Source organism: Phasianus colchicus, chromosome 4 (assembly GCF_987193195.1).
Source record: "Phasianus colchicus chromosome 4, bPhaCol1.hap1.1, whole genome shotgun sequence".
NCBI lineage: Eukaryota > Metazoa > Chordata > Aves > Galliformes > Phasianidae > Phasianus > Phasianus colchicus.
Genome location: NC_143439.1, coordinates 72,268,886 through 72,294,518, shown reverse-complemented (window position 1 = coordinate 72,294,518; position 25,633 = coordinate 72,268,886). Strand labels below are relative to the sequence as shown.

Sequence of the window (25,633 nt, the reverse complement as noted above, 5' to 3'; positions counted from 1 at the left end):
GGGAGTCCCGACCCCCCCACAGCCGCCCCCTCCCGGGGCCGGAGCGGAGCGGACCCCCCCCCCGGTACCTCCGCCCCCGCGGCTCCTCCCCCCGCCGGCGCCCCGTTATCCGCCCCGGCCCCGCGCCTTTAAGGCCGCCGCACCGGAGCTCTGCGCCCGCTCTCGGCGCCGCGAGGCCGAGCGCTCCGCCGCCGCCGCCGGGCCCCCGCCGAGGGGGCGGGCAGCCACCGGACCTTTAAGCGCGGCCGCGTCCGTCGCGGGGCCGCCGATGCTCGGGAGGAGACAGCGGCGGCGAGGGGCGATCCGCCGCCGCCCCCCGGCAGCATGAGGCGGGCGCGCCGCTGAGCGGCCCCGGCAGCACCGGGCGGCCCCGGGCCGCGCCATGACCTCGGCGCGGGAGGCGGCCGCGACCCCCCCGCTGCCCGAGGAGCGCCGCCGGGCCGCGCTGGAGCAGCTGCCGCCGCCCGCGCACTGCAACAAGCCGCTGACGCCGTTCGGCATCGAGGACATCCTCGCGCGGCCCTCCCCCCCCGCGCACGGCGCTCCCCCGGCCCGGATCCCGGAGAAGGCGGCGGGACCCGCACCGACCCGCACCGCCCCGTCCTCGCCGCTGTGCGCGCTGGAGGAGCTCGCCAGTAAGACGTTCCGCGGGCTGGAGCTGAGCGCGCTGCGGGCGGCCGAAGGTACGGGCGGGGCGCGGGGCAGGTGCGTGCCGGCGGGCGGGGGGCGGCGGCGGGGCGCGGGGCGCGGAGCCGGGGCTCTTTGCTCTCCCCCCGCCCGGCACCGGTAAGTCGGGGTCGGGGCCGCCCCGGGACGGGCGCGAACGGAGCGCCGTTACCGGGAGCCGCGCGGAGAGAGCCGCCGCCGGGCCGAGTCTCGCCTCCCGCGGTACCGAGAGCGCCGGATCGTACCCTCGGCGGCCCCGGAGTTCCGCAGGAGGCGGCGGCCCCTCGGCCGCCGAGGATCCGTTACCGAGCGCAGGGCGGAGCGGCCTCGGATGGCTCCGTCGGTAACGAAATCGCTCAACGAAAGCCGCCGCCGCGCCGCGGTTTTCCCGCAGCCCGGGCTGAAATTGGGTTCCCCGCTTCGGGACGCGCCCACCCGCCGGGCCCCGCCGCGATCCACGCTCCTACCGCAGAAATCCCGTTTGCGCTGCGAAGGCCCTGCGGCTCTCGGTGTCGCCCGGAACGGCCCCGCGGCGGCTCCGCGCAGCCCCGGCCCGGTCGCGGCCCCTCCGAACGCTCCGCGCGGTTCCAGGCCCCGCGGCACCGACCGACCGCCACCGGTACCGAACCGGCACGGGACGCGACGCCGTTCTGCGCTTAACGGAAAATCGCTGCGTGGACGGACAGACGGACGGGCGATGAACGCAGACCGCCGCCCGGAGAGCCGCGGACGGACGGACCGCTCGGGATTCCCGAACGAACGCGGAACTCCCGCAGCCGGGCGGACGCGCGGACGGAGCCCGGAGCGATCGCTGCGATCTCGATTAACGAAAAATGCCGTTAATGAAGGGAGTCGCGGACGCGGAAGGACGGATCGGAGCTCTCGGAATTAGCGGAGAAAGCCGCACACGGATCGGGACAGCGGCAATTAGCGAAAATGAAAGGATCGTTACTCGGACAGCGGCAGCGGGTGGTGCAAAAAAATCCGACCGGGACGGACGCGGACAGAACCGGGATCACCTCGGGCTCTCTTTTGCAACGAACGAATTCCGCTCGGGCGGACACACGGACGGAGCCGTTCCGGACGGCCTCGGCTCGGCGCTGCGGGGCTCGGCGGGACAGCAGGAGGGCTCCGGGGCCGCTCGGAGCCGCGGGAGGATCGGGCCGGTGGGAGCCGTTCCCGAGCGCGGAGGGGAGCTGCCGCGTCGGGCTCCGCACGGCGCACCGAAGCTCTGCCGGGTCGGGGCTCGGAGCTCCGCCGCAGCCGGGAGCCGGGCGACGGCACGGAACGGAGCGGCAAAACCCGGAGCGCTCGGGACGCGGAGCTCCGGACGGCCGCAGGGCAGCCCCGGCACGGGCACCGCGCTGAGCCCGGCCCGCAGCGGGCGTCCCCGCGGGAGGAACCGGAGCGGAGCCGGCGGGCAGCGCCGGGGCTGCGGGGGGCGGAGGGAGGCGGCGGCCGGGGCCGATGTGCGGCGGAACGGAGCGCCGTGCGGTGCAACGAGCGGGGCCACGGCCGGGACCGGGACCAAGCACGGCACGGCACGGCACGGCAATGCAGTGCTCGGCACAGCCCGGCTCGGCAACGCTCCTCTCAGCGACATAACGCTCGGCACGGCCCGGATCATAACAAAATGCTTGGCTCGGCAATACAAAGCTCGGCCCGGCCCGGCCCAGCCCGTCTCAGTATTATGAGGCCCAGCACGGTCTGGCTCAGCTCAGTAATCCAATGCTCAGTACGGCTTTGCCTGGCGCGGCTCGGCTCAACAAATTAACGCTCTGCACAGCACGGTTCGGGCCAGCAATATAAGGCCCGGCTTGGCTCGGCTCAGCGGTAATAATGCTCGGCTCGGCTCGGCTCGGCTCAGCAATATAATGCTCAGCACGGCTCGGCTCGGCCCGGCAATATAAAGCTGGGCCGGGCTCAGTGCTGTAACGCTCGGCACGACTCGGCTCGGCGATATAACTCAGCTCGGCGATGTAACGCATGGCTCGGCACGGCACGGCTCGGCAGAATAATGCTGCGCTGGGCTCAGTGCTGTAACGCTCGGCGCGATTCGGCTCGGCTCAGCAGTGCGGTGCTCGGCCCGGCCCGGTTTGCTTCACACGGCCGAGACGGGCCCGGTCTCGTTCCGCTCCGCTTGGCTCTGCCCGGCAGGGCCCCGCGGGCCGATCCCGGTTTCGGTGCCGGTTTCGGCGCCGGTTCTGCCGCTCTGACGCCGTCTCCCCCTCACCCCGCAGGTCGGGACCCTCTGAGCGCCCTCGCGCAGCGCCCGACGTCGAAGAAGCGGCGCAAATCGCGCACGGCGTTCAGCAACCAGCAGCTCTTCGAGTTGGAGCGCCGCTTCGTGCGCCAGAAATATTTGTCCCCCGCCGACCGCGACCAACTGGCGCAGCGCCTGGCGCTCAGCTCCGCGCAGGTCATCACCTGGTTCCAGAACCGCCGCGCTAAGCTCAAGCGCGACCTGGACGAGATGCGCGCCGACGTGGCCTCTCTGCAGGCGCTGCGGCTGCGGGAACCCCCCCCGGCCCCTCCCGGCCCCGCGGAGCTGTCCGAGGAGGAGATCGACGTGGGGGCCTGAAAGGGAGGGAGGGCCGGGGGGGGTCGGTGCGGTGCTCCCGTCCTCTTTGTTTCCGCTTTATTTCTGTTTTCTTGTAATTTTATTTCCCCCCCCCCCGCACCTCCACCCTCCTCCCCCCCGCGTCCGTCCGTCGGCCGCCGCCGGGCCCCGGTCCGCCCCGTGTATATATGTGGAATAAAGGGGACATGTCCTTAACGGGGAGCGGGGCGCGGCGGGGGGCGGGGATGGGGACGGGGGGACATGGAGACACACGGACGTGGGGACACGGGGATGGGGCCGCACGGATACGGGGACACAGGGACACGGGGACACAGGGATGGGGGGACACAGGTACACACACTGGGACACACAGACATGGGGACACGTGGAGAGGGGGACACGGGGACACAGGGATGGGGGAACACGAGGAGAGGGGAACGGGGACACAGGGACACAGACACGGGGACAGACAGACACGGGAACACAAAGACATGGGGACATACGGACGTGGGGATGCACAGAGACACCAGAGCACGGGACGCACAAACGCGGGGTCACGCGGACATGGGAACACGCGGACACGGGCACGGACAGAAATGGGGACAGAGAGATGGGGATGGATGGGGGAACACAGGGACACGGGGACAGAGGGAGGGGGTGACAGAGGGACACGGGAACACACGGACGTATGAACACACGGATAGACAGACACGACTCCACGCGTCTGTCGGTGTCCGTCTGTCCGTGCCCGCCCCACCCACCCTTACGCAGGACTCTGCGCACCCCGACAGCCGTCCGTGACGTCATGCTGCGGTGACGTCACACCTCTAGGTCTCCGCCCCCCCCCCACCTCCCCGGGGGGTGACCCGCAGCTGCCGCCCCCTCAGCGCTCCCCGGGGCCGTCTGTCACCGCCCGCCGGTGCCCCCCCGCAGCCATCCGAACCCGCCCGATCCAATTACAGCGCCGCCAACTTCCGCGCGGGGCCGCTCCGCCGTCATCGCTCCGTTCTTAATTGCATTGTCCCTCCCCTCCCCCAGCGCTGCGGCAGAGGGGGAGGGGGGAAAAAAATGAGATTTAGCCCTGAAAGTGCCTTTGAGCGTTTCCCCGCGGGGAATCGCGTTTAATTTGACAGGTAGGAGCGTGCGGGGGTGGGGGCTGCGGGGGGCGCGGGGGCTGCGGCTGCGATCCTGCAGCGCCGGGAAGGAATCCGGCCCAGGGGTGGGGGGGGTCCGGGGCTCCCCAAGTGCACCCGGTGCTGATACGGGGCCGGATCTTCTGCCCTCCTCCGGGGGGGTCACGGGGGGATTCGCACACGCAGTTGCGGGTTTGCACACAGCTCACAGGAGCCGCTCCCCGAGCCGCGGTTCCCGCAGCCGTGATCCCCAGCAGGGCGGTGCGGAGCCCCCGAAGCGCTCCGGCCACAACCGTCCGTTCCACGACGGGTGAGCAAAGCGGAAGGGCAGCCCCACCCGCCCCCCCCCCTCGCCCCGCAGCCGACGGCTCACGTCGGCCGCACGAGCGCCCGACTGTCGCGCAGCCGCAGCGAGGACAGGGAGCGGATAACGCAGAGGGGGGGGTTGTTGGCCGTCCCCGCAGCCCCCCGGCCCTCGGGGCCCCCCGCCCCTCCCCCGGCAGGAGGCCGCGCTGGGTGACGCACAGCTCAGCCCGTGGGTCTTCTCTCCATCCTCGCAGGAGGAACCGAGTCCGGCCCCCCCGCTCCTCCATCCCCTATCAGTACCGGGCAGCTGTGGTGCGGCCCCCAGCCGCGGCCCCCAGCCCATCCCAGCCCCCCTCGGCTCCCAGCCCCGTCCCGGGGTGCAGCTGATCGGGGTGGGAGCGGCTGCGGGGCCGGGCGGTGTGCAGCCCTCCCCCCCCCGGGGCACGGTGCTTCCCAGCGCCGCACAGAGGGGCTCAGCCCGGGAACAGCCGCGGGTGTGGGATCCCGCATCGGGCACGGAGCCCCGCACTGCGGCCACGCGTGTCTCCCGCTCCCCGGCACGGGGCCACGCTCACACCCGCGTGCACCCACACACGGTGCGTCCATCCCGATGGGCTCCGGGCAGCTGTTGTGCCACGCAGTGCCACGCTGTGCCGTGCCGTGCCGTGCCACGCCGTGCTGTGACGCTGACCAGCGGAGCCGTCAGCCTCAGCCCTCTCTTCCCTTCTCCCCACACTCTCATCTCTTTCCTCTTCCAATTTTCTGGATGATTAACTCCACCGCTGTTTCCTGACAACCTCTGCTGTTGGTATTAATTTCTTTTAACTAGTGATTAATTACTCGCTGTCTCCCGCGCTCCTTCTCCCCGCCGCCTATTTGCATATTAATCCACCCCCCCCCCCAGAGACGCTGCCCCGCGGTTTCCTCACCCACAAACGGCACCACACGCTTCACTCTGTGAGCAGCAGCACCGGAGCACCCAGCGCCCCACTCCCATGCTACGGGACCCCCACTGCTGGGTATCCCGGGGGGCATCAGGCACCCCAAGATGCTCTCCGCCCGGCCCGGGGTTTCCCATCACGGGAAGGGGTCCAGGCTGAGGGAAAGAGCAATGCAAGGCACTGTCGGCTCTCGCTTTTATTAAGAAACCCACAGCAGGTACACATCCCTGCAGGAAGGGCCGTCCCTGTGGGTACCGACCCGCCCGGTACCGGCCTGAGGCACCAGGGCAGCGCAGCCCGGGCTGCAGCCACGAGGCACAGCCACGCCGGGGGTACGAGGTAGGAGCAGTGGGGCGGTGGGATGAGGCCGGCCCGGCTGCTGCGGGGAGAAGGCACACGAGGCTGCAGCAGGCGCGTGGTCCAAAGCCCGGCGTGCGGCCCCGAGCTCCCGCAGCACTCCGAGCTGCTTTGCGGGGCCAGCAGCGCACGGGGCAGCGCCCACCGGGGTCCCGCTCTGCACCCCGCGAGATGAGGAAGGTTCCCGGCTCGGGAGCCCCCACGGAGGGTCCTACGGGCGCTGTCGAGGCGGCGGCGTGGCGTGGGACGGGTGTTTGAGCTGCAGCACCAGCCGGCAGCCCTCCAGGTCAGCGCCCTGCGGGGGGGGGACGGCCGTCAGCGCCGTGCGCCCATCCTGCAGCAGAGGGCGCGGCAGCCCCCGGCGCGGCGCTCACCAGCATGGCTCCGTACGCCGCTTCTGCCGCTGCCTTCTGGTGGAAGTTGATGAAGGCGCAGCGCTTCTCCGGGAGCAGCCGGATGGATTGGATCTGCCCAAACCTGCGTGGTGGGGCAGCTCAGCCAGCCGCCCCCGGACACCCCCCGCTGCAGGGAAGGGGAAACGGAGCAGAACGCGGCCGGGCTGCACTGTGATGGAGCAGGGCTTGCTCCCTGCGAGCAGAGAGAACAGGAACCCAGCGCAGGGACAGTCACAGACCGGGCAGCGTGGGGGAGGGGGGGTGCGGTGCCATCAGGTCCTACCAGGGATGGTGATGTGGAGGGACGGGCACTGCAGGGCACTCACCGGCTGAAGCAGTTTTGCAGCACTTTCTTGGTGATCTTGAAGGTGATGTTCCCAACCCACAGAGGATAGCAGTCCCTGCCAAACAGCACCGTCACCAGCAGCCCACCCCCCTGCCCTGCTCCGTGCATCCCCAGCTCCATTGCAGTGCTCTCACTGACCCCCGCGGGCAGCCCCCCAGCAGCCCGTGGACCCAGCAGCCCCTTCTCCTGTGCCAGCCTCCCAGCCCTACCTGGCAGGGTGCTGTGAAGGCAGCGTGTGCTTGGGGCTTGCTGTGGCCGTGGTCCGCACGTGGCTTTTCGAGTGGCTCCTTGAATTCACCACGGTCACGAAGCCACTCATGTCTGCATCGCTGCAGCTCCCGTTCACACACTCATCTGCTGAGAAGCTCTCAGGGCTCAGTACCATCCCTCGCACCCTCAGAACCCACAGCCCAACCCCAGGACCACCACAAAGGTCCCTTACCGGAGGTGGGTGTCAGCAGCTCCCCAGCTTCCAGCACAGGAATGTCCCTGGGGCTGCTGGCATCGTGGAGGCTGCTCTGCTGCAGGGCAGAGGGGTCAGAGCCCACAGGGCAGCAATGTGGAGGCAGCAGCAGGGCCGGAGCTCACCTGCAGCAGCATCTGGCAGGCCTCCAGCTGGGTGGCTACATCAGCGTGGGCACCCTCCAGGTGCAGCAGCTGCTCAAAGGTGTCCCTGGCCTCGGCGTAGCGCTGGGAGCAGAGAGCGGCTGAGCCGCTGCCCATGGGGACACAGGGCCGTGCTGAGCCCTGCAGCCCTGCCTGCCACGTTACCTTCAGCCCCCACAGCGCCTTGCCCTTGCGGAAGAAGCCTTTGGGCCATCTGGGCTGGAGCTCCAGGGCCATCTGGGCATCTCTCAGTGCCTCCTGGTACCGCTGGAGCTTCTCGTAGCAGTATGACCGGTTCCCAAAGAGCCTGGGGGGGCAGCACGGTCACCAGCACAGGCTCAGGGCATGCTGCCCAGTCCCCACAGCCCACCGCTCACCGGTGCTCCCTGGGGTTCAGCTTTATGGCCTCGGTGAAGGCCTGCACAGCCTCTGTGTAGCGTTCCTGCATGGCAGCCTGGTAGCCACAGCCTGCAGGGAGAGCATCGCCCGCTGCTGACCAGCACACAGGCAGCGCAGCCGGGGAGTGCAGGGCTCTGCTGGGAACGGTGCAGCTCTGCACTGTGCCTGCACCCAGCTGCGTGGGAAAGGTGTTCTGGGGACAGACAGGAGCCGTGCAGACCCACAAATGGTGATAAGCACAAGGATGTGTGTCTAGCACAGCCCTCCTGGGGGCAAACCTACCCCCGAAGCTGGCACGCAGCAGAGCAGAGCCCACCCTCTGCCTCCTGCTGCCCAGGGATGCCCGAGGCACTGACCTGCAAGAATCAGGCTCTGCTCCAACATGTTTGTGTCCAAGGGTGCAGGCTCGGGCTTGGGTGCCTGTGGGGCAGCCATGCAGGGCAGTGGGGGCTCAGGTGCCTGTGGGGCAGCCATACAGGGCAGTGGGGGCTCAAGCTCCTGCCCCAGCCCAGGAGCAGAGGTTCAGGCACAGCTGCTGTCCCTGGTGTGTGGGCATTCCTCCTTGCTGTGCCTTAGCTCGCAGAGCTGCTGGGGGAGGGCAGAGGATGCCCCACCCCGCCCAGCTCCATAAAACCATGAGAGGCTACAGAGGAGCTGCCACAGCTCCCAGCCTACAGCATGGGATGAACACAGTGTCCCCATCACCACCTGGGCACCAAACCCCGGCCCTGGGATCATCACACTGTGTCAGCCACAGGGCCAGCTGCACTGGGGATCCCTCTGCCCAGCCCCAGGCTCTTGAACACCTCTAGAATCACAGAATGGCCCGGGTTGGACTGGGCCTTCAAGGATGATGAAGCTCTAACCCCCCTGCCACATGCAGGGCCACCAACCTCCACATTTCACAGCAGCCCAGGCTGCCCAGGGCCCCATCCAACCTGGCCCTGAACACCTCCAGGGATGGACGGGGCATCCGCAGCCTCTCTGGGCAGCTGTTCCAGCACCTCACCACTCTCACAGCAAACAACTTCCCCCTGACATCCAACCTCAATTTTCCCTCCCTCAACTTAAATCCACTTCCCCTTGTCCTGCTGTTATCTACCCTTTCAAAGAGTTGGTCTGCCCCCACCCCATCCAAGACTCCTTGGGGCAGAGGCCCTGCAGACCACCTACACTGAGCAGCACACTTCTCATGTGTGGAGATGCCCCTCTGAGGACTGGGATCCAACTCACCCCCTCCTGCAGCCTCTTGTTGGGCTCTGCAGCATCAGCTCTGACTGATTTATCCTTTGCAGGTGCTGGCAGCTTCACACCCGCCTTCTGCCATGCTTTGATGACAAAGGTGCAACTCAAATCCAGTTCATCCTAGGAAAACAAGGGATGGGAGCCGTGCAGAGCTGCATGCCCTGGCTGTGGGGCTGGTGGCACTCAGGGCCACAGCTGTCATTGCGCAGGGCTGACACAGCCACAAGGCATCCCACTCTCACCTCTATCCCCTCCAGATCCCCCACTCCCTCCTCTGCACGATCCTGGAGGCGCTGGGAGGGGCTGGAGGCCAGGCAGCCACTCTCCTCCTCAGCACTGCTGGTGTCCCCGTAAGCAGCACCTACAGCACTGGGCAGGGATGCGGTGCTCTGCAGACAGAGGAGGGCAGAGAATGGGCTCTGCTCCCAGCAGCCCCGGCTCCTGGTGTCTGGGGGTTTGTAGGAGCCCCCTGAGGCAGCTCCAAAAGGCTGCTGCCCGGTGCTGTGCCCAGGGCTGCCCGCCCCAGGTTGGTGCAAAGCTGCTCACCGACGCAGCCGCCTGCTTGCTCCTCAGCTCCTGTTCCAACTTCTCCTGTTTCCTCCGGTCTTTCTGCTTCTGGAAACCAGAAATAAAGAAACGGTGAGCTGGCACCAGCACGGCGCAGAACAAACCCAGCACACGCCCTGGGGTGCAGCTCACTGCCTGATGAGCTGCGGGCAGAGGATAAACAGAGCACGGCTCATAAGGAAGAGATGCAGGCGCCCAGGGGCGCTGTGTGAGCGTCACACACCCACCTTCTTCTTCAGTTTCTTTTTCTCTGCTTTCTTTTTCATCCTCTCCTCTTCTGCGAGCAGCTCCATGGCGTTCTTCTCCGCTTCCTGGGGAAGGAGAGCTGCTGGTGAATGACTGTGAGCCCCCTGCTGCGGGGCAGGGCTGGGACACGCAGCCAGCAGCCGGGCAGCTGCGGGGTGGTGGGGACACCGTGGGGACACCGCGGGAGCCCCGGAGCCGGGCGGGATCGCAGCGGGGCGCCGCGGGAAGGCAGAAGCAGGGACGGTTCAGCCCCGGAGCGGCAGAACGGAGCCGAGGGGCGGCCGAGCAGAGCGGAGCGGGTCGGAGGGGGTCGGAGCGGAGGGAGCGAAGGCCGCGGCGGGGCGGCGCTCACCTCGGCCGTAACGCGGTGCCTCCGCGCCGCACTCAGCCCGCGCGGCTCCGCATCCGCGTCCGTAAAGCCGCGCGGGGGGGCGAGCAGCGGATCGCCGTACGGCCCGTAGAGAGCGAACGGGGGGCGGCCGAAGGTCGGGGCGAAGCGCTCCTCCTCCTCCTCCGCCTCCTCCTCGTCGGACTCGGGGCAGAACCAACCCGGCACCGCAAAGGGAGCGAAGCCGAGCCCCGGCCCCGGAACGTCCCCCATGGCCGCCCGGGGCGGAGCCGCCGCCAAACGAAAGCGAAACGCGGCGGAACGGAACCGCCCACCGCGACCGGAAGCGCCCGCTGGGCGGACGCCGGAAGTCGGGCGCAGGCGGGGCGCGAGGCGGCCGCCGCCATCTTGGACGAGGGCGGGACGGCGGCCCGCTAGGTCCAAGCGCCGCCGAGCGCTCGCGTCAGGGCCGGCGCCGCCCCCGCGCCGTCCCGGTGTCCCCCGGGCGCCGCCGGATTAGCGCTGCGGTTAAGCTCATTTCCGCCACGTCCCGCCGCCGCTGTGGGGAATGGAGGACGGGCGCTGCGCGAGGCCGTGCCTGCAGGTGAGGGCCGCGGAGCGGGCGGCGGGGATCGTGGCGGTAGCGGGGCGCTGTGGGCCGGGAGCGCGGGACAGAGCCGCGCTGGGGGCGGCGGGCGGGCGGACCGGAGCCGCGCCCGTCGACGGGGCCGAGTTCGGAGCCGGGGCCGGGGCTGCCGCCGGGCCGCGAACCCACGGCCGGGCCGCGAATCTACGGCCGGGCCGCGAACCCACGGCCGGGGCGCCGGCGGCGTCTCCATGGCAACGGCGCCCGCCCCCGCGCGCGGCGTCGCCCCGCCCCTCGCTGCAGACGGCTGGCGGCGATTGGCCGAGGAGGGCGGGGGGCGGGGCCAGGAGCTGAGGTTGCCCCGCCCCCACCGCTCCGTGCCGGCAGTTGCTGGGCGCCGACGGGCCCGGGCTGGACGCGCTGCTGCTGCTGCTGATGGCCCGCGTGCCGCCGCGAGGCCTCCTGCCCGCCCTGCCCGGGAGCGGCGCGGAGCGCACGGAGCCAGGTGAGCGCCCGGCACTCCCGGTCCCGCGCCGTACCGCGAGGTCCCCGGCGGCCCCGGGCCCCGCGTTCCACCGGCGGCGCTCCGTCCCGCAGGCGGCCCCTCGCCGGGCGGCCTGGCCCGCTCCCTGCGGAAGGCGGAGGCGATTCTGCGGAGCTGCGTCGGTCCCGGGATCCTCCGCCTGCGCTCCCCCCGCCCCGGCGGCTCCTCCGCCTCGGACAGCGACGAGGAGGACGCCGAGTTCGGCCCCCGCGCGGCCCAGGTGGAGCAGAGCTTCCGGGGGCTGCGCCGCGCCTTCCGCGCCTGGGAGAATCCGCGCACCGAGACCTTCCGCGGCCACGTGCTGCCGCCGCCCGCCGACGCCTTCTGCTACCACGCCGTGCATCCGCGCGTGGCCGAGCGCTGCGCCGCCCTGCACGCCCTGCTGCAGCACCGCCACCAGCTGCGCCTGGCCCGGCACTACAGCCGCCGCCTGAAGGCCGCCTCCGACTTCGTCCGCCGGCTGCTGAGCCCCGAGCCGCGGCCGCTGCGGGCGCTGTGCGAGGAGCTGCGGACGCACGCCGGGCACTGGGCCGCGCTGCGGCGGCGGATGCGGGGCGACGCGTGGCTGCGGCCGCTGCTGCTGCGGCGGCGCGAGGCCGTGGCTCACATGCGGCGGGCGCTGGGGCTGCTGGCGCTGCAGGCGGCGCGGCTGCTGGAGGAGCGCTTGGAGGCCGCGCTGCGCGGTGCGGCGCGGGACGGGACCCCCCCGGCGCTGCTCGCCGACCTCTTCCAGGGCCTGGAGATCTACAACCGCGTGCTGGAGGAGCTGGACCCGGAGCCGGGCTCCGCTCGCTCGGCCGCCGGCGCCGGCTGGGCCGCCGGGATGCCGCCCCGCGCCTTCCCCCTGCGGCGGGTGCTGGCCCTGCTGGCGGCCGAGCGGGGCCGGCGGACGGCCGAGAGCCTCGCACGGCTCCTGCGGCACGGAGACGGCGGCTTCGTCGCGGAGGAGGAGGATGCGGGACGGGAGGCGGCGCGGAGCCTCCCCGAGGCGCTGCGGGCGCTGTGCCGCGAGGACGAGCGGCTCGTGAGCCCCGTGCTGCAGGTGTTGGTGGCGTCCGCCGACGGCCTTTGGCGCTCCGCCCTCGACGTTCCTACGGAGAGCCCCGCGGCTCCGTCCCCGCGGCCGGGCTCGGCCTGCAAGGCGGTGCGCTGGTTGGACGCGACCCACGCGGCGGCGGCCGAGGCTCTGCACGCCCGGTACCGCCCGCTGTGCTGGGAGGCGGCCGGCGCCGCGCTGGGCCCCCGCTTGGAGCTGCCGGCCGGCGGGACGGGACGCGCCTCCGGCGTCGCGCGGGAGCTGCAGCGGGCGCTCAGTCTCGGTACGTGCGGGAGGGGCGGCTCGGCTGCCTCCACGGAACGCCGGCACCACGCGGGAGCCGAGCGGCCCCGGGCCGTTCCTCAGAGCTGTCCCTCCGCAGCCCGCATCCCCACGGAGTGCGAGGAGGAGCTGGGGCGGCTGTGCCGGCGGTTGCAGTGCCGGGGTGCCCTGCTCGCCTGGCACCGAGGTACGCGTGGGGGTAGAAGGGGGGGGTGGGGGATGTCCCGTACAGTTCCCGGCACCGCTCGCATCGCGTCTCCCCACAGACTTCGCCCTGGCGCTGGGCTCTGGGCTGAGTGACCGCTGCGCGGTGCCGGAGCGCTCAGACGGCGCGGCGCACAGCGGCACGGCGCGGCTCCTACAGCGGCTCTACCCGGCCCTGCACTCCGCCCTGCGGAACCTGCCGGACGGCTCGGAGGGTGAGCGGTGCATTGCCGGAACGCGGGGATGGGGGCGATCCCCCTCTCAGCTCTTGCGTGACGCTCCCCCCCTCCCCCCCCCCCCCCGCTCTGCCCCCCAGGCGGCCCCCTCGGCTCGCCCTGCCTGCGCCAGCAGCTGCTGGGCTGCTGCCTGGCCACGGCTCAGGCCTCGTGCTCCTGGCTGATGGGCAAAGCCTTCCAGTACCTGGCGGCGTGGTCCCTGCAGCAGTTCCTGCTCGTCACCCAGGGAGACCTGCAGGTGGGCGCGGGGCTCGGCGCGGTGCGGGGCTGCGCCGCGGCCCCGGAGGCGGTTTGAGGTCACCGCCGTCCGCTCCGCAGCTGCTGAAGGCCGAGACGGACGCGCTGGAGGTGCTGGTGAACGCAGCCTTCCCGGAGCCCGAGGACGGCCCGCAGCACCTCGCGCCCCACCGGCGGCTGCGCTCCCAGCACGAGAGGTGGCTGTGCCTGCAGATCCGCTCCGCGGCCGCCAGCATCCAGGTACGGCCGCCGCCGGAGCTCCGGGGGCCCGCAGCCGGCAGGCAGCGCAGTGCAGCGCAACGGGAGGCAGCGCTTTGGCCCCGCGGAGGCGCTGCCCCATCGGGCCTCTCCGCTCGCAGCTGTTTGCGGGGGATGTGCTGAAGCTCTTCTCCACCGACTGCAAGCGGATGTCGGCAGAGATCTTCGACCAGACCATGCCGCTGGGCAGGCACTGGAGGCTCGGCCTCCGAGCCGGTGGGTGGCGGTCCCCCATCCCCTTCCCCCCCCCCCAAGGACGGGGCCGCGGGGCTGACGCCGTGTCCCCGCAGAGCTGCCCAGCTCCCCCAGCGAATACGCGGCGGCGGCGGCTCAGACGGTGCTGGGCCAGGTGCTGCAGGGCGCGCAGCTGCTGCCCCGCGACTCCCAGGTGCCCACGTTGGCGCGGGTGATGACGGCCTTCGTGGAGGCGTGGATGGATCACATCCTGGCCCAGAAGATCAAGTTCAGGTCCGGAGGGAGCCGGTGGGGGGGGGAGGTCCGGGGGGGGCGCTGGGTCGGTGCTGAGGCGCTGCCCGCAGCCTGCAGGGCGCTCTGCAGCTGCAGCAGGACTTCGCGCTGGTGCGGCAGCTGGTGCAGTGCGAGCAGTACGGGCTGGAGCCCGACACGAGGCAGGCGCTGCTCTCCCTGCGCGTCCTCCAGCAGATGGACGGCGCCATCCTCTGCCTCCTGCAGCAGCCCAGCGGCAAGGCGTATCTGCCCCCCCACGGCTGGCCCTCCCTGCGGCAGTGCTGTGAGGGGGGCTTGGGGGTTGGGACGGAATGGGACGGGGGGGGAGTGGAAGGGACGAGGATGGAATGGAGGTGGGACGGGGATGGGGGGAAGGTAGGGATGGGGACAGAAATGGAATGGAGACGGGGTGGGAACGGGAATGGCGATGGAGATGGGGATGAAGTTTGGGAAAGAGATGAAGATGGAGACGAAGCTGGGAGCCCCCGCAGCTCCCACCGCGCTCCCTCCCCCAACTCCGTCTCCTCTCACCCCTAGGCTCCAACCACGGTGCCCGCACACAGGAGCTGGGCGCCAGCAGCCTGCACAGCCTGGAGACCCTGGAGGCAGCGGGGCCTTCAGCGGGCCCCCCGCCGCCCCTTCCCGGCGCGGAGCCCCCCGGCCGGCCCCGCGGCGGCCCCCCCGAGTCCTACCTGTCGGGCGGGCAGCAGCAGTGGTTGGCGCTGCGGCTGCACGGTGCGCGGCGCTGGCGCGTCCCCGGGCTGCCCTGCATGGCCAAGAGCCCCGAGGGCTGAGCGCGGCCAAAATAAAGCGACGCGGCGCTGGGCTCCGACTTCTGTCTCGGTCCCTGGGGTCTCGCGCGGGAGGACCGGGCCCGTACCGTGGCCGCGAGCATCCGGGCGCGTCGCTCCCCGCCCCGCCACCGTCTGCCATCGGCGCTGCCGCTGTCCTGCGCGCGTGCCCCCGCGGGGACACCGGGCGGGGCTCCGTCCCCACCGCCTCTGAGCTCCATCCGCAGTGTGTGCGGTTCCCCGTGGTCGTGCCCAGGGATCCCGGCCACGAGCATCCACGGAGGGGTCTGAGATTCCCCCACGCGGTGTCCGCGCGTGCACGGGGGCCGTCGGGACCCCCGCCCGCCCCGCACCCCGTTTGTTTCCCGCGGTGCCGGTGGGACTACGGCTCCCATGATGCCGCCGCTCCTCCCGGTCACTTCCTCCGCGCGGCGGGGCGGGGTCCGGCCGAGCAGCGCGCCCCTTCCCCTCCCTCCGGTCCCGGTGCCGCCGGGATGTCCGCCGCCAGCACGGCCGAACCGGGCGCTGCCGCCCGCGCCCCGTTCGCCGCGGCAAGTATCGGGAGCGGAGCCCCTGAGCGGTGCCGGGGGTTCCTCGCCGGGGGCGGTGGGTGGGAGGGGGCCGCGGGGGTCCCGTCGGGGCGCGCGGTGACGGGCCGTCCGTGCACGCAGGGCCCGAGCGCGGAGCAGCAGCAGCAGGAGGAGGAGGAGGAGGGTGGGGAAGAAGAGGGGGAAGACGGCGCCGGGGGGGCGCGGTCCTGGGCTCCCCCGGAGAAACTGCTGCACGAGGCGCGGCTCAGGGCCAAGGCCAAGCGGCGGCTGCGGCGCACCTCGTCCCGGGACTCCGCCCGGGAGCCGCCGGCCGAGGAGCCGGGCGCCGAGCCCGGCAGCCCCAAGGGCAGAGCGCACGACCGCAGATCGCGCGGCGGGAAGGGCCGCGGGCTGCCGAAGAAAGGTGAGTGCGGGGTGGCCCCGCAGCCCCTGTGGGGTGCGCGCCGTGCCCCCCGGCTGAGCCCCTCCTGTGCCCGCTGCAGGCGGCGCGGGGGGTAAAGGTGTGTGGGGGGCCCCCGGCGTGGTGTACGGCTACCAGGAGCCCGACTCCCGCGACCCCAACTATGATGAAGTGGCGCAGGTATGACCCTGCCCCCCCCTGCTGCCCCGCACCCATCCCACTGGGTGCCCCACTGGAGCCCCCCGTCCGACCCCACAGGGGGACACGGTCTATGCCACCGTGGTGCCCGAACTGGAGGAGGACGAGCTGGAGCAGAACGTGCAGCCCATGGTGCTGGAGTACTTCGAACATGGGGACACCAGCGAGGTCGTGGTGCGTCGGGGGTGAGGGGACCCGTGGGGGGAAGGAAGGTCCGTGGGGTGGAGCCCTTGCGCGGGGAGGTGGCTGGTGGGAGCCCTCAGGAAGGAGCAGAGTCTCTTGAGGGGATGGGAGGCACTGTAGTGCTGGAGGGCATTTGGGCCAGGCCGTGGCACAGGGCAGGGTGTGGGCACCCACCGGTGCTGCGGTGCCGGGCGCAGGAGCTGCTGCGGGGGCTGAACCTGGGCGGCCGGCGGCACGCGGTGCCCTCGCTGGCGGTGGCACTGGCGCTGGAGGGCAAAGCGAGCCACAGGGAGCTGACGTCACGGCTGCTGTCTGACCTGGTGGGCCGCGTGCTGAGCCCCGAGGACGTTGCCTGGGCCTTCGACAAGATGCTGCGGGACCTCCCCGACCTCATCCTCGACACCCCCGAAGCCCCCCAGGTGCTGGCGGGGATGTGCGGTTGGGGATGGGGCCATGGTGGGGAGTGGGCGTGGGGTCGGGGGTCCTCATGCCGACCCCGTGTCCCCCACAGATGCTGGGGCAGTTCATTGCCCGGGCGGTGGCCGACCACGCACTGCCCCTGGGCTTCCTGGAGCGCTACAAAGGCCGCGTAGACTGCGAGCATGCCAGGTGAATGCTGCCCTCACCCCGCTGCCCTCACCCCGCTGCCCACCCCGTGCCCTGCACTCACTTGCTGCTCCACAGGGCCGCCCTGGATCGCGCCGCCGTCCTGCTCCGCATCAAACGTGACGTCAATCGGCTGGACAACGTTTGGGGTGTGGGGGGTGGGCAGCGCCCCGTCAAACACCTGGTGAAGGAGGTCAGCATGAACCAGAGCCCTCCCAGTGCCTCACTGGTGCCTGCTGGTGTTCCGTGCTGGTGCCTTGTCCCTTCATACATCCCTGTGGCCGCCACCGTGCCCCATGCCCCCAGCTCCCCCTCGTCTCCGGATGTGCCCTGCATGTCCCCTGCCATGCTCCTGTGGACGTGTCCCTGGCTGTGCCCGTGTGGTGTCCCTGCTCCCATCCCTGCGTTCATTTGGTCCCAGTGCCATCCCTGCATCCACACCATGTCCTTGTGCCACGTTCCCACGCATGTCCAATACCACATCCCCATACCAGATCCCCGTGCCATATTCTTGTGGCACATCCTTGTGCAGCATCCCCATACCCCCACGCTATGCCTCCATGCCACATCCCCTTGTCCCTGCACAACATCCCCATACTGCATCCCAGTGTCCCCGTGCCACGTCCCCACACCACATCCTTGTTCCACATCCCTGTGTCACCGTGCCATGGCCGCGTGCCTGTACCGTGTCCCACAGATGAACCTGTTATTGCGTGAGTACCTGCTGTCCGGGGAGGTGTCAGAGGCTGAGCGCTGCCTGCGGGCGCTGGAGGTGCCGCACTTCCACCACGAGTTGGTGTACGAGGTGAGCGCTGTGCCGGGCGGCGCTGGGGGGGGTCCGTGGCCCCACTGATGTGTGGTCCCTGCAGGCGGTGGTGATGGTGCTGGAGGGCTCCGGGGACGCGCCGGTGACGACGATGGTGACGCTGCTGCAGGTGTTGTGGGAGACCGGGTTGGTGACGCTGGACCAGATGAACCGGGTCAGCACAGGATGGGGGGGCGGGGCAGCGCCGACACCGACAGCGACGCTGACAGCAGTGTGGCTGCAGGGCTTCCAGCGGGTGTATGCAGCACTGGCAGACCTCAGCCTGGATGCGCCGCTGGCCCACGCGCGCCTGGAGCGGCTGCTGGAGCTGTGCTGTCAGCGCGGCGTGGTGACGCGGGCACTGCGGGATGCCTGTCCTGCCAGGTACGGATGGGGGCGTGGGGACACGGGGGGTGCGGGGCACCGCCAGTTATGGGACAGGGCCATGGGGACACGTGGGGACACGGGGCGCTGCCAGGTTTGGGATACGGGGGCGTGGAGACGTGGGACCCTGCCAGGAACGGGATGGGGGTGGGGGGGACGTGGGGTCCTGCCGGCTTTGGGACACGGGGCGGGGCGCCGCGCGAGACCTGCGCCGCCGGGTACGGGGTGGTATTGGGGTGGGGGCACCGGGGGGCCGCCGGTACGGGACGCGGGGACGCTGTGGGGCAGCGGCCTCCCCCCATCACCCCCCTGGCAGGGGCCGGAAGCGTTTCGTCAGCGAGGGCGACGGGGGCCGCGTGAAGCAGTGAGCGCCGGGCGGAGCCCCGCAGCGCCGGTCCGCACCGGGCACAATAAAGCTCTGCCGGGAGCCCCGCTCCGCGTCTGCGCTCAGTCCTCCCGCAGGCGGCTCCGCTAGGGGGCGCCGCAGCCACGGCCCGGCGGCGCTCCGTCCTTCCGGGCGCGTCGCGCTGCGATGACGTCTCCAAGATGGCGGCGGAGAGGCGGCGGCGCGGCGCCGAGGGCCCCCGGGAGGCGCGGGTCCGGGCCCGGGAGCGCGGGGCGGCGCGGGGGGAGCGGGGCGGGCGCGCCGCGCTGGGGCTGGCGGCGGCGCTGGCGCTGGGGCTGGGCCTGGCGGCCGCGGGGGCCCTGCTGGCGCAGTGGGGCCGGTGGCGGGCGGCGTCCCGCGCCGTCAGCCCGCACCCCGCCGCCCCCGCGCTGCCCCCCGGCGCCACCGGGCCCAGCAACGCGCCGCGCCGCTTCTGGGGCTCCTACCGCCCGCACGTCTACTTCGGCATGAAGACCCGGAGTCCCCGCAGCGTCGTCACCGGTGCGTGCGGGGCGCGGGGGCGCGGGGTGCGGGGCGGCCGGGCCCGGTCTGAGCGCCGCCCCCCCCAGGCCTGATGTGGCTGCAGCAGCGGGACGGCGCGGAGCTGCGGCACACCTGCGAGCAGAGCGACGGGCTGCGGCGCTACGGCTGGCTGCTGCACGACGGCGAGCGCTTCGGCCTGCAGGACATCCACGACCGAGGGCTGCTGCTGCGCACCGAGTTCGTCAAGCGGCCCGGCGGGCTGCACGGCGGGGACTGGAGCTGGCGCGTCACCGCCCGGCCGGAGGTGGGGCCGCAGCCCCTCGTGGTGCCGCGAGCGGCCCGAGGGGGGACCGCGGGTGTTCGCCACGCCCCGCCCTGCCGCGCGTCTCACCCCCTCTGCAGGGCGCGGACGGCCGGGCCGCTCTCGTCTCCCTCTTCTTCTACGTGGCCACGGACGGGCAGGGCGAGCTGCGGCCGCAGCTGGAGGACGGCACCCGGCTGGCGGCCGTAACGGGGACGTCGGAGGAGCTGGGCGACTTCAAGATCGCCTTCCTCCGGCCCACCGCGGACGACGGGGAGGACGTCAAGTACAGCAGGTGCCCCGCGCGGTCGGCGCTTCCCGGCCCCGCGGCGCTGCGGGGCGCTGACGGCCTCTCTCCGCTCGCAGCTTCCACTACCTGGACGCGTGGAGCCCGGGGCTGCACCGCCTCACCGACGTGGTGCGGAGCAGTCTGAGCGACCGCTTCGTCTTCGCCCCTCCGGATGGGCCCCGGCAGCGCTTTGTGGCCGTGGACGCGTTCCGCGGGCTGCCGGGCACGGCGAAGGCCCCGCGCAGCCACCTCCTGCTGCACCAGGTGACGCTGCGGCTGCCGGCCCGCGTGGAGGTGACCTTCGAGTCGGGCAGCGTGCGGGAGCGGCGCGCCGCGCTGCTGGGGCCGGCGCTGACGGCGGAGCTGGCGCGGCACCAGGCCGCCTTCGAGCGGCGCTTCGAGGAGACCTTCGGGCTGGAGCGCAAAGGCTTTCCGCCCTCGCAGCGCCGCTTCGCGCAGGCGGCGCTCAGCAACATGCTGGGCGGGATGGGCTACTTCCACGGGCGCTCCCTGGTGCGATCCCCGCTGCACGAGCAGCCCGTGCCCTACCCCGAGAGCTCGCTCTTCACCGCCGTGCCCTCCCGCTCCTTCTTCCCCCGCGGCTTCCTGTGGGACGAAGGCTTCCACCAGCTGCTGCTGGCGCGCTGGGACCCCGAGCTGAGCCGCGAGGTGTTGGCGCATTGGCTGGACCTGATGAACGCCGAGGGCTGGATCCCGCGGGAGCAGATCCTGGGGGACGAGGCGCGTGCCAAAGTGCCCCCCGAGTTCGTGGTGCAGCACAGCGAGACCGCCAACCCTCCCACGCTCTTCCTGGCGCTGCGGCGGCTGCTGGGCTCCGCCCCGCTGCCCTACTTGCGGCGCCTCTTCCCCCGCCTGCGCTCCTGGTACGAGTGGTACAACGGCACGCAGGCCGGCCCCCTGCCCCACACCTTCCGCTGGCGCGGCCGCGACGCCGACCCCGAGCGCTTCCTCAACCCCAAGACGCTGGCGTCGGGGCTGGACGATTACCCCCGCGCCTCGCACCCCTCGGCGGACGAGCGGCACCTGGACCTGCGCTGCTGGATGGCGTTGGCCTCGCAGGTGCTGGCGGAGGCGGCCGAGCGGCTGGGCGAGCCGGCGGAGCTCTACCGGCAGGCGGAGAGGGCGCTGAGCGACAACGAGCTGCTGGAGCGGCTGCACTGGGCCGAGGAGCTGAGCGCCTTCGCCGACTTCGGCAACCACAGCCGGGCGGTGGGGCTGCGGCGCGAGGCGGGGCGGGCGGCCCCCGGGCGGCCCCCCCCGGCCCCGCGGGTGGTGCGGGTGGTGCACGAGGCGCCCCGGCCCCGCTTCGTGGACGCGCTGGGCTACGTCAGCCTCTTCCCGCTGCTGCTGCAGCTGCTGCGCCCCGACTCTCCTCGGCTGGGCGCCGTGCTGGCGGCCATGCGGGACGAGCGGCGGCTCTGGACGCCCTTCGGCCTGCGCTCGCTCGCCCGCGACAGCCCGCTGTACATGCAGCGCAACACCGAGCACGACCCGCCCTACTGGCGGGGCTCCGTGTGGGTCAACATCAACTACCTGGCGCTGCGGGCGCTGCACGGCTACGCCAACCAGCCGGGGCCGCACCGCGAGCTGGCGGCGCGGCTGTACGGGGAGCTGCGGCACAACCTGATCGGCAACCTGTACCGGCAGTACGCCGAGAGCGGCTACCTCTGGGAGCACTACAGCGACAGCACCGGCAGAGGGCAGGGCTCGCACCCCTTCACCGGCTGGTCGGCGCTCGTGGTGCTGGCGATGGCCGAGGACTACTAGTGGCTTTCTCAGGGGCCGGCGCGGGGTCCCGGCCCCGGGGCTCCCGTCCTGCACCAACAATAAACCTTGGATGTGACGCCGGTCACCGCCTGTGTTGGAGGTCAGCGTGACGGTGCGCGCACGGCCGCCGCAGCCCAGCTCCGTGCTTTTCCCCGCGCTGCCGCGTGTAGCACCGCCTCAGCACGGGGGTCTCTGCCCACGGGGAGAGCCGCTCCGCAGCTCAGCGCGCACCCCGAACCCGCGGCCGAGCACGGCAAGGCTGTGATTCCACATCTCTTTAATGATGACGGAACGCTACTGGGGTCCCAGCCACCCGCACCCAGGCCCGCAGGCTGCAGCGGGACGGAGCTGCCCCCGCGGCCGGGCTGGCTGGGGCCCGGCTCCCTGGAAGCAGTTCGGAGGGGAAGGCGCGGGGCGCGGCGGTGCCGCAGCAGGGTACCGGCGGGGCCGTCCCGGGGGCTCCGCGGCGAGAGTCCACAGCCCGGGGACGGCGGCGGGGAGCGGAGGCGAGGGAGGGCGGCCACGCCGCGCCCGGACCCTCTGAGCAGGGGCGGCTTCGGCACCGCGGTGCCCCCAGCCCGGCTGCTCCAAGGCGGGGAGCGGCGACGGCGGCGGGGAGGAGAGGCGCGGGTCGCTCCGGGCGGGGCGGCGGCAGCGTCACGGGGGGAGGCGGCCACGCGGCCGGTCGGGGCCCCTCACACGGGCAGGGGAGCGGCGCCCGGCTCGGCGCTGCTCGGCTCGGTCGGGATGCCGCGCTGGGGCTGCGCGGAGCCGGCCTTGCCCAGCAGGCGCGCGCCCTCGCCCTCGCTCTCCTCGCCGCCCTCCTCCTCCTGGCAGCGCCCCACCTCGATGCCGGAGTCGCCCGTCAGACGCCGGTGCCGGCGATGCTCGCCGCCCTCCTCCGGCGCCGCGCCGCGCCGCTCCTCGTCCTCCTCGTCCTCCTCCTCGCCCTCCTCGATGTCAGAGCAGCGGTGGCAGTCGGCCTCGAAGAAGTCCACGTTGGAGGAGAAGAGCGCGTGTTTGTGCGGGGCCGGGCGGGCGGGCGGCTCCTCGGGCAGCTCCCAGCTGGCGCCGGTGCCGGTGCTGCTGGTGCCGCACTCCTCGCTGGGCGTGCTGGCCTGGCTGCGCTCCGTCTCGTCCGTCACCTGCACCGAGAGCGAGGTGCTGCTGGGGGACGTCACGCAGCTCGACTCGCACGAGCAGCTGGTGTAGTTCTCCGAGCTGGGCGACAGCGTCAGGCTGCTGGAGCCCAGGCGGCTGCGGGGCCCGCTCAGCTGCGCCAGGATGGAGCTGTAGGGCGGCGGCGGCGTGCTGGGCCGGTGGGCCACCTCCTCGTAGGCGGGCAGCTTGAAGGAGGCCAGCATCCCTGCCGGCAGAGGGGCGGGGGGGTCAGCGCGGCACGGCCGGAGCGAACGGAGGGGCGGGGGGGGGGCGGCGGGGCGGGGCGGGGGCATCACTCACTGAGGTCCATCATGGAGGCGGGGTAGTTGCAGGCACCGTGGTAGGCGATGAGGTTGATCTCCCGCTGCCGCTGCTGCTGCTGCAGGCGCAGCTTGGCCCGCCGGTGCCGGTAGGCGCAGCAGCAGCTGAAGAGGATGAGGACAGTCCACAGCAGCCAGAACCCTGCGGGCAGAGCGCCGTGACCGCCCCGTCCCGTCCCGCCCCGCCGCCCCCGGCCCCGCACTCACACCACAGCTCGTAGTAGTAGGTGCAGCAGCCGCTCTCCCCGCAGCAGTGCCCGGTCTCGCACACGTACGGCTGGTTGTTCGCCCCCGGGCAGAACTCCCGGGCCTGCGGGGCACAACCGACTCATCGCGGCCGGCCCCCGCCCGGCCCCGAGCCCGCGCCGGAGGAGGGCCGGGGCCGAGACGGGGCCGGTCGTGGCGGTGCCGGGCTGTCCCGGTCGTGCCGGTGCCGTTCGGGCCCTCGCCCGCCCCGCCCGTACCTGGTGCTGCCGGCCCAGCAGCGCGGCCCAGGCCCCCTCGGCGCCGCCGCCGGGCCGCTCCATGGCGCCGCCTACAGCCCTCGGCGGCCCCGCGCCGGCTCCTCCCGCTCGGCCGCCCCGGCCCCCGCCGCCCGCAGCAGCAGCCGCTGTCCCCCCGCCGCCGCCGCCGCCCCCATGGCGGCCGCCCGGGCCCCCGCCGCCGCCCGGGCCGCAGCCTCCGCCGCCGCCATCGCTCCCCGGCCCGAGGTCCCGCCCCCCCGCCGCCCTCCTCGCCAATCCGACGCCGCCCCGCCGCCGCCGGCCAACCGGAGCCGCCGCCGCCGCCCCGCCTCGTCCAATCGGCGGCCGTCTGCCCGCGCCTCACGCCCGACAACAGAGACAAAGGGACCGAGTCCCGCCCCCGCGGCGCCCGCGGCCAATCGGAGGCGCGGCCCCGCCCTCCCGGCCCCGCCCGACGGGAGCCGCGGCCAACGGCGGCCTCGCCCTCCGTCACCGCGCGTGACGGACGGGCGTCGCCACCAACCGCGCGCCCGGGCCCGCCCCCCGGGGCGGCCACCCGCGAGAGAGCGGCCAAAGAAAAGCGAACGCACGACTCGTCTGAAGATTGACGGCCACGCCGACCAACCAGGCGCTGTTCCGTCCCGCCAACGTGCCGCCGCCCCGCGCACCGGGACGCGCGGCGCCGCACGCGGGAAGGGCGGCGCCGGCTGTTTGCCGTCCGCAGCGCGGCCTCGGTCCCGGCCCGCGGTCAGGCGGCGGCCTCCTGCAGCCGCAGGTTGCGCTTGTAGCAGGCCAGGCTGCAGAGCGGCAGCCCGGTGCGGGAGCAGCAGTAACGGCGGCGGTTGGCGCAGCCGCTGACGCCGCACAGCGCGGCCGGCGGCACCGGGGGGGCGGTGCTGGGCAGCAGCGGCGGCGCAGCGCCCGCGGGGAAGGAGACGGTGATGAGATCGGCGGCGTTGCGGTACTGCACCACGGGGCAGGCGGCCGGCCGGGCCCGGCGCTCCCGCAGCGCCTTCACTTTGGCCTTGTGGGTCTTGGTGAGCCGCTCGATGGTCTGGTTCTTGTTCTCCTCCGCCTTCTTGGCCGCCTGCAGGCGCCGTTTGCGCGCCCGCTCCTCGCGCTTCACCAGCATCTCCTCCGTCAGCTCCTTGGCCTTGTAGCCCATGGGCAGCTCCAGCAGCGGCTGGCTCTGCTGCTTGTGCAGGAGGGCTCTCTGCGGGGTGCGGCGATGTGAGGCGCCCGGCCCTGAGCTGCCACCCCCCCACACAGCCCCGGCCCGCCCCTCACCTGCCGCGCCGTCAGCAGGGATTCGTCCACTTCCTTCTTGAGCTCTCCGTTGTCGTCCAGCTCGCCCTTCTCCAGGGCGTCGAGCCAACGCTCCTCTTCCTCCTCCTCATCCTCGCGGGTGGGGAAGCAACTCTCTGAGTCCAGGTCCGGCAAAGGGGAGGGGTCCAGGTTGCTGTCCTCATCTGAGCCGGGCGGTGAAGGACAGAGCAATCACCACAGGGAAAGCCATGTTCGCTCTGTCCTGGGGTGATGCCAACCCCGCACCACGTTGAGGCGGCCCGCGCTGCCCGTCGGTGCGGAAACCTCGCTCAACAGGGCCCAGAGCAGTGCCCAGTGTGGCGGCACTCCCAGCCCACCTAAAGCCTGCGGGAGGGGCAGGACCAGCCCAGCCCTGCCTCGGGCCCCCAAGCCCACCTCCTCCCACCACGCCCTTCCCCTCAGCGCTTACCCAGCCAGGCCCGGTACTGCTCAATGGGCACTCCCTCGGTGGGCTCATCCTCCTCGTCCACCACCATCAGCGGGGAGGGGGAACTCTGTGCTTCAGGGACCACGGTGAAGGTGGGCACGCTGCAGGGGGAATGCACCGCCCCTGAGGTCGGGCAGAGCCGGGGGGCACCAACCTGGGGCACTGAGGTGCCGGGATACGGGGACACGGGGCAGGACCCAGGCGGGTCCCAGCGCCAGGACCTCCCCACAGACACGGGGCAGGGCCCAGCCAGCAGGGACCAAGATCCAACCCCAGGATGCCCTTCCCGGGATCCCCCCGAGGACACGAGGAAGGGCGCAGTGGGGCAGAGCGCCGTCCCTGGCTTTGGGGGGTGGGTTTCGCCCTCACCTCTTGGTGCCCAGGATCTGCCCCCCCAGTTTGATCTTCAGCTTCAGCTGCGGTTTCCGCGGGGCGGCCGTGGGCTGCGGGGCCTCGGGCGCTGCCGCGGGCTCGTGGTGGTGCTTCTTCTTGTGCTTCTTCTTGTGCTTCTTGTGCTTCTTCTTGTGCGCGCCGTGCCCGCCGCCATCGTCCTCCTCACCTGCGGGAGCCGCCATAAGGCCCGGATCCGGGAGCGGACCCTCGCCCACAGCCCGAAGGAGCCGCGGCCCCTCTGCCTCTCCCCGGCCTCACCGTGCTCGCCGCCTTCCATCCTGCCCCGCCGCCACGCTTTGCTCATCGGCCCGGGCCGCCCGCACCCGGCGGTGGTGCCGCTGCCGGAGCCCGAAACCGCGCCGTGGGGGAACGCATTCCGGACGGACCCACTTCCGCCCGCCGCGCAGCAAACATCCGGTGCGGGCGAGTGGG

The 25,633-nt window shown here is 72.3% G+C and overlaps 7 protein-coding genes and 1 long non-coding RNA gene across 14 annotated transcripts; 4 read left to right on the top strand and 4 right to left on the bottom strand.

The window, feature by feature from the left end:
• Positions 1 to 367: 367 nt before the first annotated feature.
• LBX2 (ladybird homeobox 2) lies at positions 368 to 3,444 on the top strand. Its single transcript, XM_031588707.2, has 2 exons — positions 368 to 683; positions 2,907 to 3,444. Exons 1-2 carry the CDS (start codon positions 383 to 385, stop codon positions 3,245 to 3,247), a joined length of 642 nt encoding a protein of 213 aa, XP_031444567.1. The 5' UTR covers positions 368 to 382; the 3' UTR covers positions 3,248 to 3,444.
• A 2,345-nt stretch (positions 3,445 to 5,789) lies between these two features.
• On the bottom strand, positions 5,790 to 10,441 carry TTC31 (tetratricopeptide repeat domain 31). 6 transcript variants are annotated; one of them, XM_031588066.2, is made up of 14 exons: positions 10,120 to 10,439; positions 9,749 to 9,832; positions 9,501 to 9,569; positions 9,197 to 9,343; positions 8,943 to 9,074; positions 8,066 to 8,168; positions 7,688 to 7,778; positions 7,476 to 7,617; positions 7,293 to 7,394; positions 7,147 to 7,222; positions 6,914 to 7,061; positions 6,685 to 6,759; positions 6,338 to 6,440; positions 5,790 to 6,258 (listed from the first exon to the last, which is right to left on the bottom strand). In XM_031588066.2, the coding sequence occupies exons 1-14, from the start codon at positions 10,366 to 10,368 to the stop codon at positions 6,175 to 6,177; spliced, it is 1,605 nt and encodes a 534-aa protein (XP_031443926.2). In that variant the 5' UTR covers positions 10,369 to 10,439; the 3' UTR covers positions 5,790 to 6,174. The 6 variants fall into 6 exon arrangements, with proteins under 6 accessions (XP_031443926.2, XP_031443928.2, XP_031443924.2 ...); XM_031588068.2 differs by having other exon boundaries at positions 7,147 to 7,225; positions 8,066 to 8,129; XM_031588064.2 differs by having other exon boundaries at positions 7,147 to 7,225; positions 10,120 to 10,438.
• An 84-nt stretch (positions 10,442 to 10,525) lies between these two features.
• On the top strand, positions 10,526 to 14,771 carry CCDC142 (coiled-coil domain containing 142). 2 transcript variants are annotated; one of them, XM_090140005.1, is made up of 11 exons: positions 10,526 to 10,699; positions 11,069 to 11,186; positions 11,279 to 12,544; positions 12,644 to 12,730; positions 12,810 to 12,962; positions 13,064 to 13,221; positions 13,302 to 13,460; positions 13,580 to 13,694; positions 13,769 to 13,946; positions 14,018 to 14,229; positions 14,484 to 14,771. In XM_090140005.1, the coding sequence occupies exons 1-11, from the start codon at positions 10,664 to 10,666 to the stop codon at positions 14,738 to 14,740; spliced, it is 2,739 nt and encodes a 912-aa protein (XP_089996131.1). In that variant the 5' UTR covers positions 10,526 to 10,663; the 3' UTR covers positions 14,741 to 14,771. The 2 variants fall into 2 exon arrangements, with proteins under 2 accessions (XP_089996131.1, XP_089996130.1); XM_090140004.1 differs by having other exon boundaries at positions 11,279 to 12,730.
• On the bottom strand, positions 14,225 to 14,862 carry LOC149918337 (uncharacterized). Its single transcript, XR_016466265.1, has 3 exons — positions 14,827 to 14,862; positions 14,639 to 14,712; positions 14,225 to 14,545 (listed from the first exon to the last, which is right to left on the bottom strand). It is a non-coding gene; the product is annotated as an uncharacterized LOC149918337 (long non-coding RNA).
• Positions 14,863 to 15,135: 273 nt separating this feature from the next.
• On the top strand, positions 15,136 to 18,301 carry LOC116225619 (programmed cell death protein 4). The gene is made up of 11 exons (XM_031588062.2): positions 15,136 to 15,288; positions 15,409 to 15,691; positions 15,771 to 15,868; positions 15,947 to 16,060; positions 16,267 to 16,488; positions 16,581 to 16,678; positions 16,754 to 16,868; positions 17,373 to 17,480; positions 17,545 to 17,655; positions 17,725 to 17,864; positions 18,181 to 18,301. Exons 1-11 carry the CDS (start codon positions 15,232 to 15,234, stop codon positions 18,230 to 18,232), a joined length of 1,398 nt encoding a protein of 465 aa, XP_031443922.2. The 5' UTR covers positions 15,136 to 15,231; the 3' UTR covers positions 18,233 to 18,301.
• Positions 18,302 to 18,402: 101 nt separating this feature from the next.
• Positions 18,403 to 21,186, top strand: MOGS (mannosyl-oligosaccharide glucosidase). The gene is made up of 4 exons (XM_031588063.2): positions 18,403 to 18,750; positions 18,819 to 19,036; positions 19,135 to 19,328; positions 19,400 to 21,186. Exons 1-4 carry the CDS (start codon positions 18,411 to 18,413, stop codon positions 21,108 to 21,110), a joined length of 2,463 nt encoding a protein of 820 aa, XP_031443923.2. The 5' UTR covers positions 18,403 to 18,410; the 3' UTR covers positions 21,111 to 21,186.
• A 184-nt stretch (positions 21,187 to 21,370) lies between these two features.
• WBP1 (WW domain binding protein 1) lies at positions 21,371 to 23,198 on the bottom strand. Its single transcript, XM_031588069.2, has 4 exons — positions 23,056 to 23,198; positions 22,799 to 22,901; positions 22,572 to 22,733; positions 21,371 to 22,476 (listed from the first exon to the last, which is right to left on the bottom strand). The coding sequence occupies exons 1-4, from the start codon at positions 23,116 to 23,118 to the stop codon at positions 21,806 to 21,808; spliced, it is 999 nt and encodes a 332-aa protein (XP_031443929.1). The 5' UTR covers positions 23,119 to 23,198; the 3' UTR covers positions 21,371 to 21,805.
• Positions 23,199 to 23,653: 455 nt separating this feature from the next.
• INO80B (INO80 complex subunit B) lies at positions 23,654 to 25,614 on the bottom strand. The gene is made up of 5 exons (XM_031588708.2): positions 25,460 to 25,614; positions 25,178 to 25,367; positions 24,791 to 24,909; positions 24,343 to 24,524; positions 23,654 to 24,268 (listed from the first exon to the last, which is right to left on the bottom strand). Exons 1-5 carry the CDS (start codon positions 25,503 to 25,505, stop codon positions 23,804 to 23,806), a joined length of 1,002 nt encoding a protein of 333 aa, XP_031444568.2. The 5' UTR covers positions 25,506 to 25,614; the 3' UTR covers positions 23,654 to 23,803.
• Between the last annotated feature and the right edge of the window lie 19 nt (positions 25,615 to 25,633).

Bases quoted from the DNA above. Each gene is read 5' to 3' on its own strand.
- LBX2 (XM_031588707.2), top strand. From the start codon at position 383: ATGACCTCGGCGCGGGAGGCGGCCGCGACCCCCCCGCTGCCCGAGGAG. The intron at 684-2,906 runs GTACGGGCGGGG...CTCACCCCGCAG, and splicing joins CGCGCTGCGGGCGGCCGAAG to GTCGGGACCCTCTGAGCGCC.
- TTC31 (XM_031588064.2), bottom strand. From the start codon at position 10,368: ATGGGGGACGTTCCGGGGCCGGGGCTCGGCTTCGCTCCCTTTGCGGTG. The intron at 9,833-10,119 runs GTGAGCGCCGCC...CTCCTTCCCCAG, and splicing joins GGCACCGCGTTACGGCCGAG to GAAGCGGAGAAGAACGCCAT. The intron at 6,760-6,913 runs GTAGGGCTGGGA...GCTGTTTGGCAG, and splicing joins CCTTCACAGCACCCTGCCAG to GGACTGCTATCCTCTGTGGG.
- CCDC142 (XM_090140004.1), top strand. From the start codon at position 10,664: ATGGAGGACGGGCGCTGCGCGAGGCCGTGCCTGCAG. The intron at 10,700-11,068 runs GTGAGGGCCGCG...CCGTGCCGGCAG, and splicing joins GCGCGAGGCCGTGCCTGCAG to TTGCTGGGCGCCGACGGGCC. The intron at 12,963-13,063 runs GTGAGCGGTGCA...TCTGCCCCCCAG, and splicing joins CCTGCCGGACGGCTCGGAGG to GCGGCCCCCTCGGCTCGCCC.
- LOC116225619 (XM_031588062.2), top strand. From the start codon at position 15,232: ATGTCCGCCGCCAGCACGGCCGAACCGGGCGCTGCCGCCCGCGCCCCG. The intron at 15,289-15,408 runs GCAAGTATCGGG...CCGTGCACGCAG, and splicing joins CCCGCGCCCCGTTCGCCGCG to GGCCCGAGCGCGGAGCAGCA. The intron at 16,061-16,266 runs GTGCGTCGGGGG...TGCCGGGCGCAG, and splicing joins GGGACACCAGCGAGGTCGTG to GAGCTGCTGCGGGGGCTGAA.
- MOGS (XM_031588063.2), top strand. From the start codon at position 18,411: ATGGCGGCGGAGAGGCGGCGGCGCGGCGCCGAGGGCCCCCGGGAGGCG. The intron at 19,037-19,134 runs GTGGGGCCGCAG...CCCCCTCTGCAG, and splicing joins GCGTCACCGCCCGGCCGGAG to GGCGCGGACGGCCGGGCCGC. The intron at 19,329-19,399 runs GTGCCCCGCGCG...CTCCGCTCGCAG, and splicing joins GAGGACGTCAAGTACAGCAG to CTTCCACTACCTGGACGCGT.
- WBP1 (XM_031588069.2), bottom strand. From the start codon at position 23,118: ATGGAGCGGCCCGGCGGCGGCGCCGAGGGGGCCTGGGCCGCGCTGCTG. The intron at 22,902-23,055 runs GTACGGGCGGGG...TGTGCCCCGCAG, and splicing joins TGCTGGGCCGGCAGCACCAG to GCCCGGGAGTTCTGCCCGGG. The intron at 22,477-22,571 runs GTGAGTGATGCC...CTCTGCCGGCAG, and splicing joins CGCCTCCATGATGGACCTCA to GGATGCTGGCCTCCTTCAAG.
- INO80B (XM_031588708.2), bottom strand. From the start codon at position 25,505: ATGAGCAAAGCGTGGCGGCGGGGCAGGATGGAAGGCGGCGAGCACG. The intron at 24,525-24,790 runs GTAAGCGCTGAG...CGCCCGGCTCAG, and splicing joins GCAGTACCGGGCCTGGCTGG to ATGAGGACAGCAACCTGGAC. The intron at 24,269-24,342 runs GTGAGGGGCGGG...CGCACCCCGCAG, and splicing joins CCCTGCTGACGGCGCGGCAG to AGAGCCCTCCTGCACAAGCA.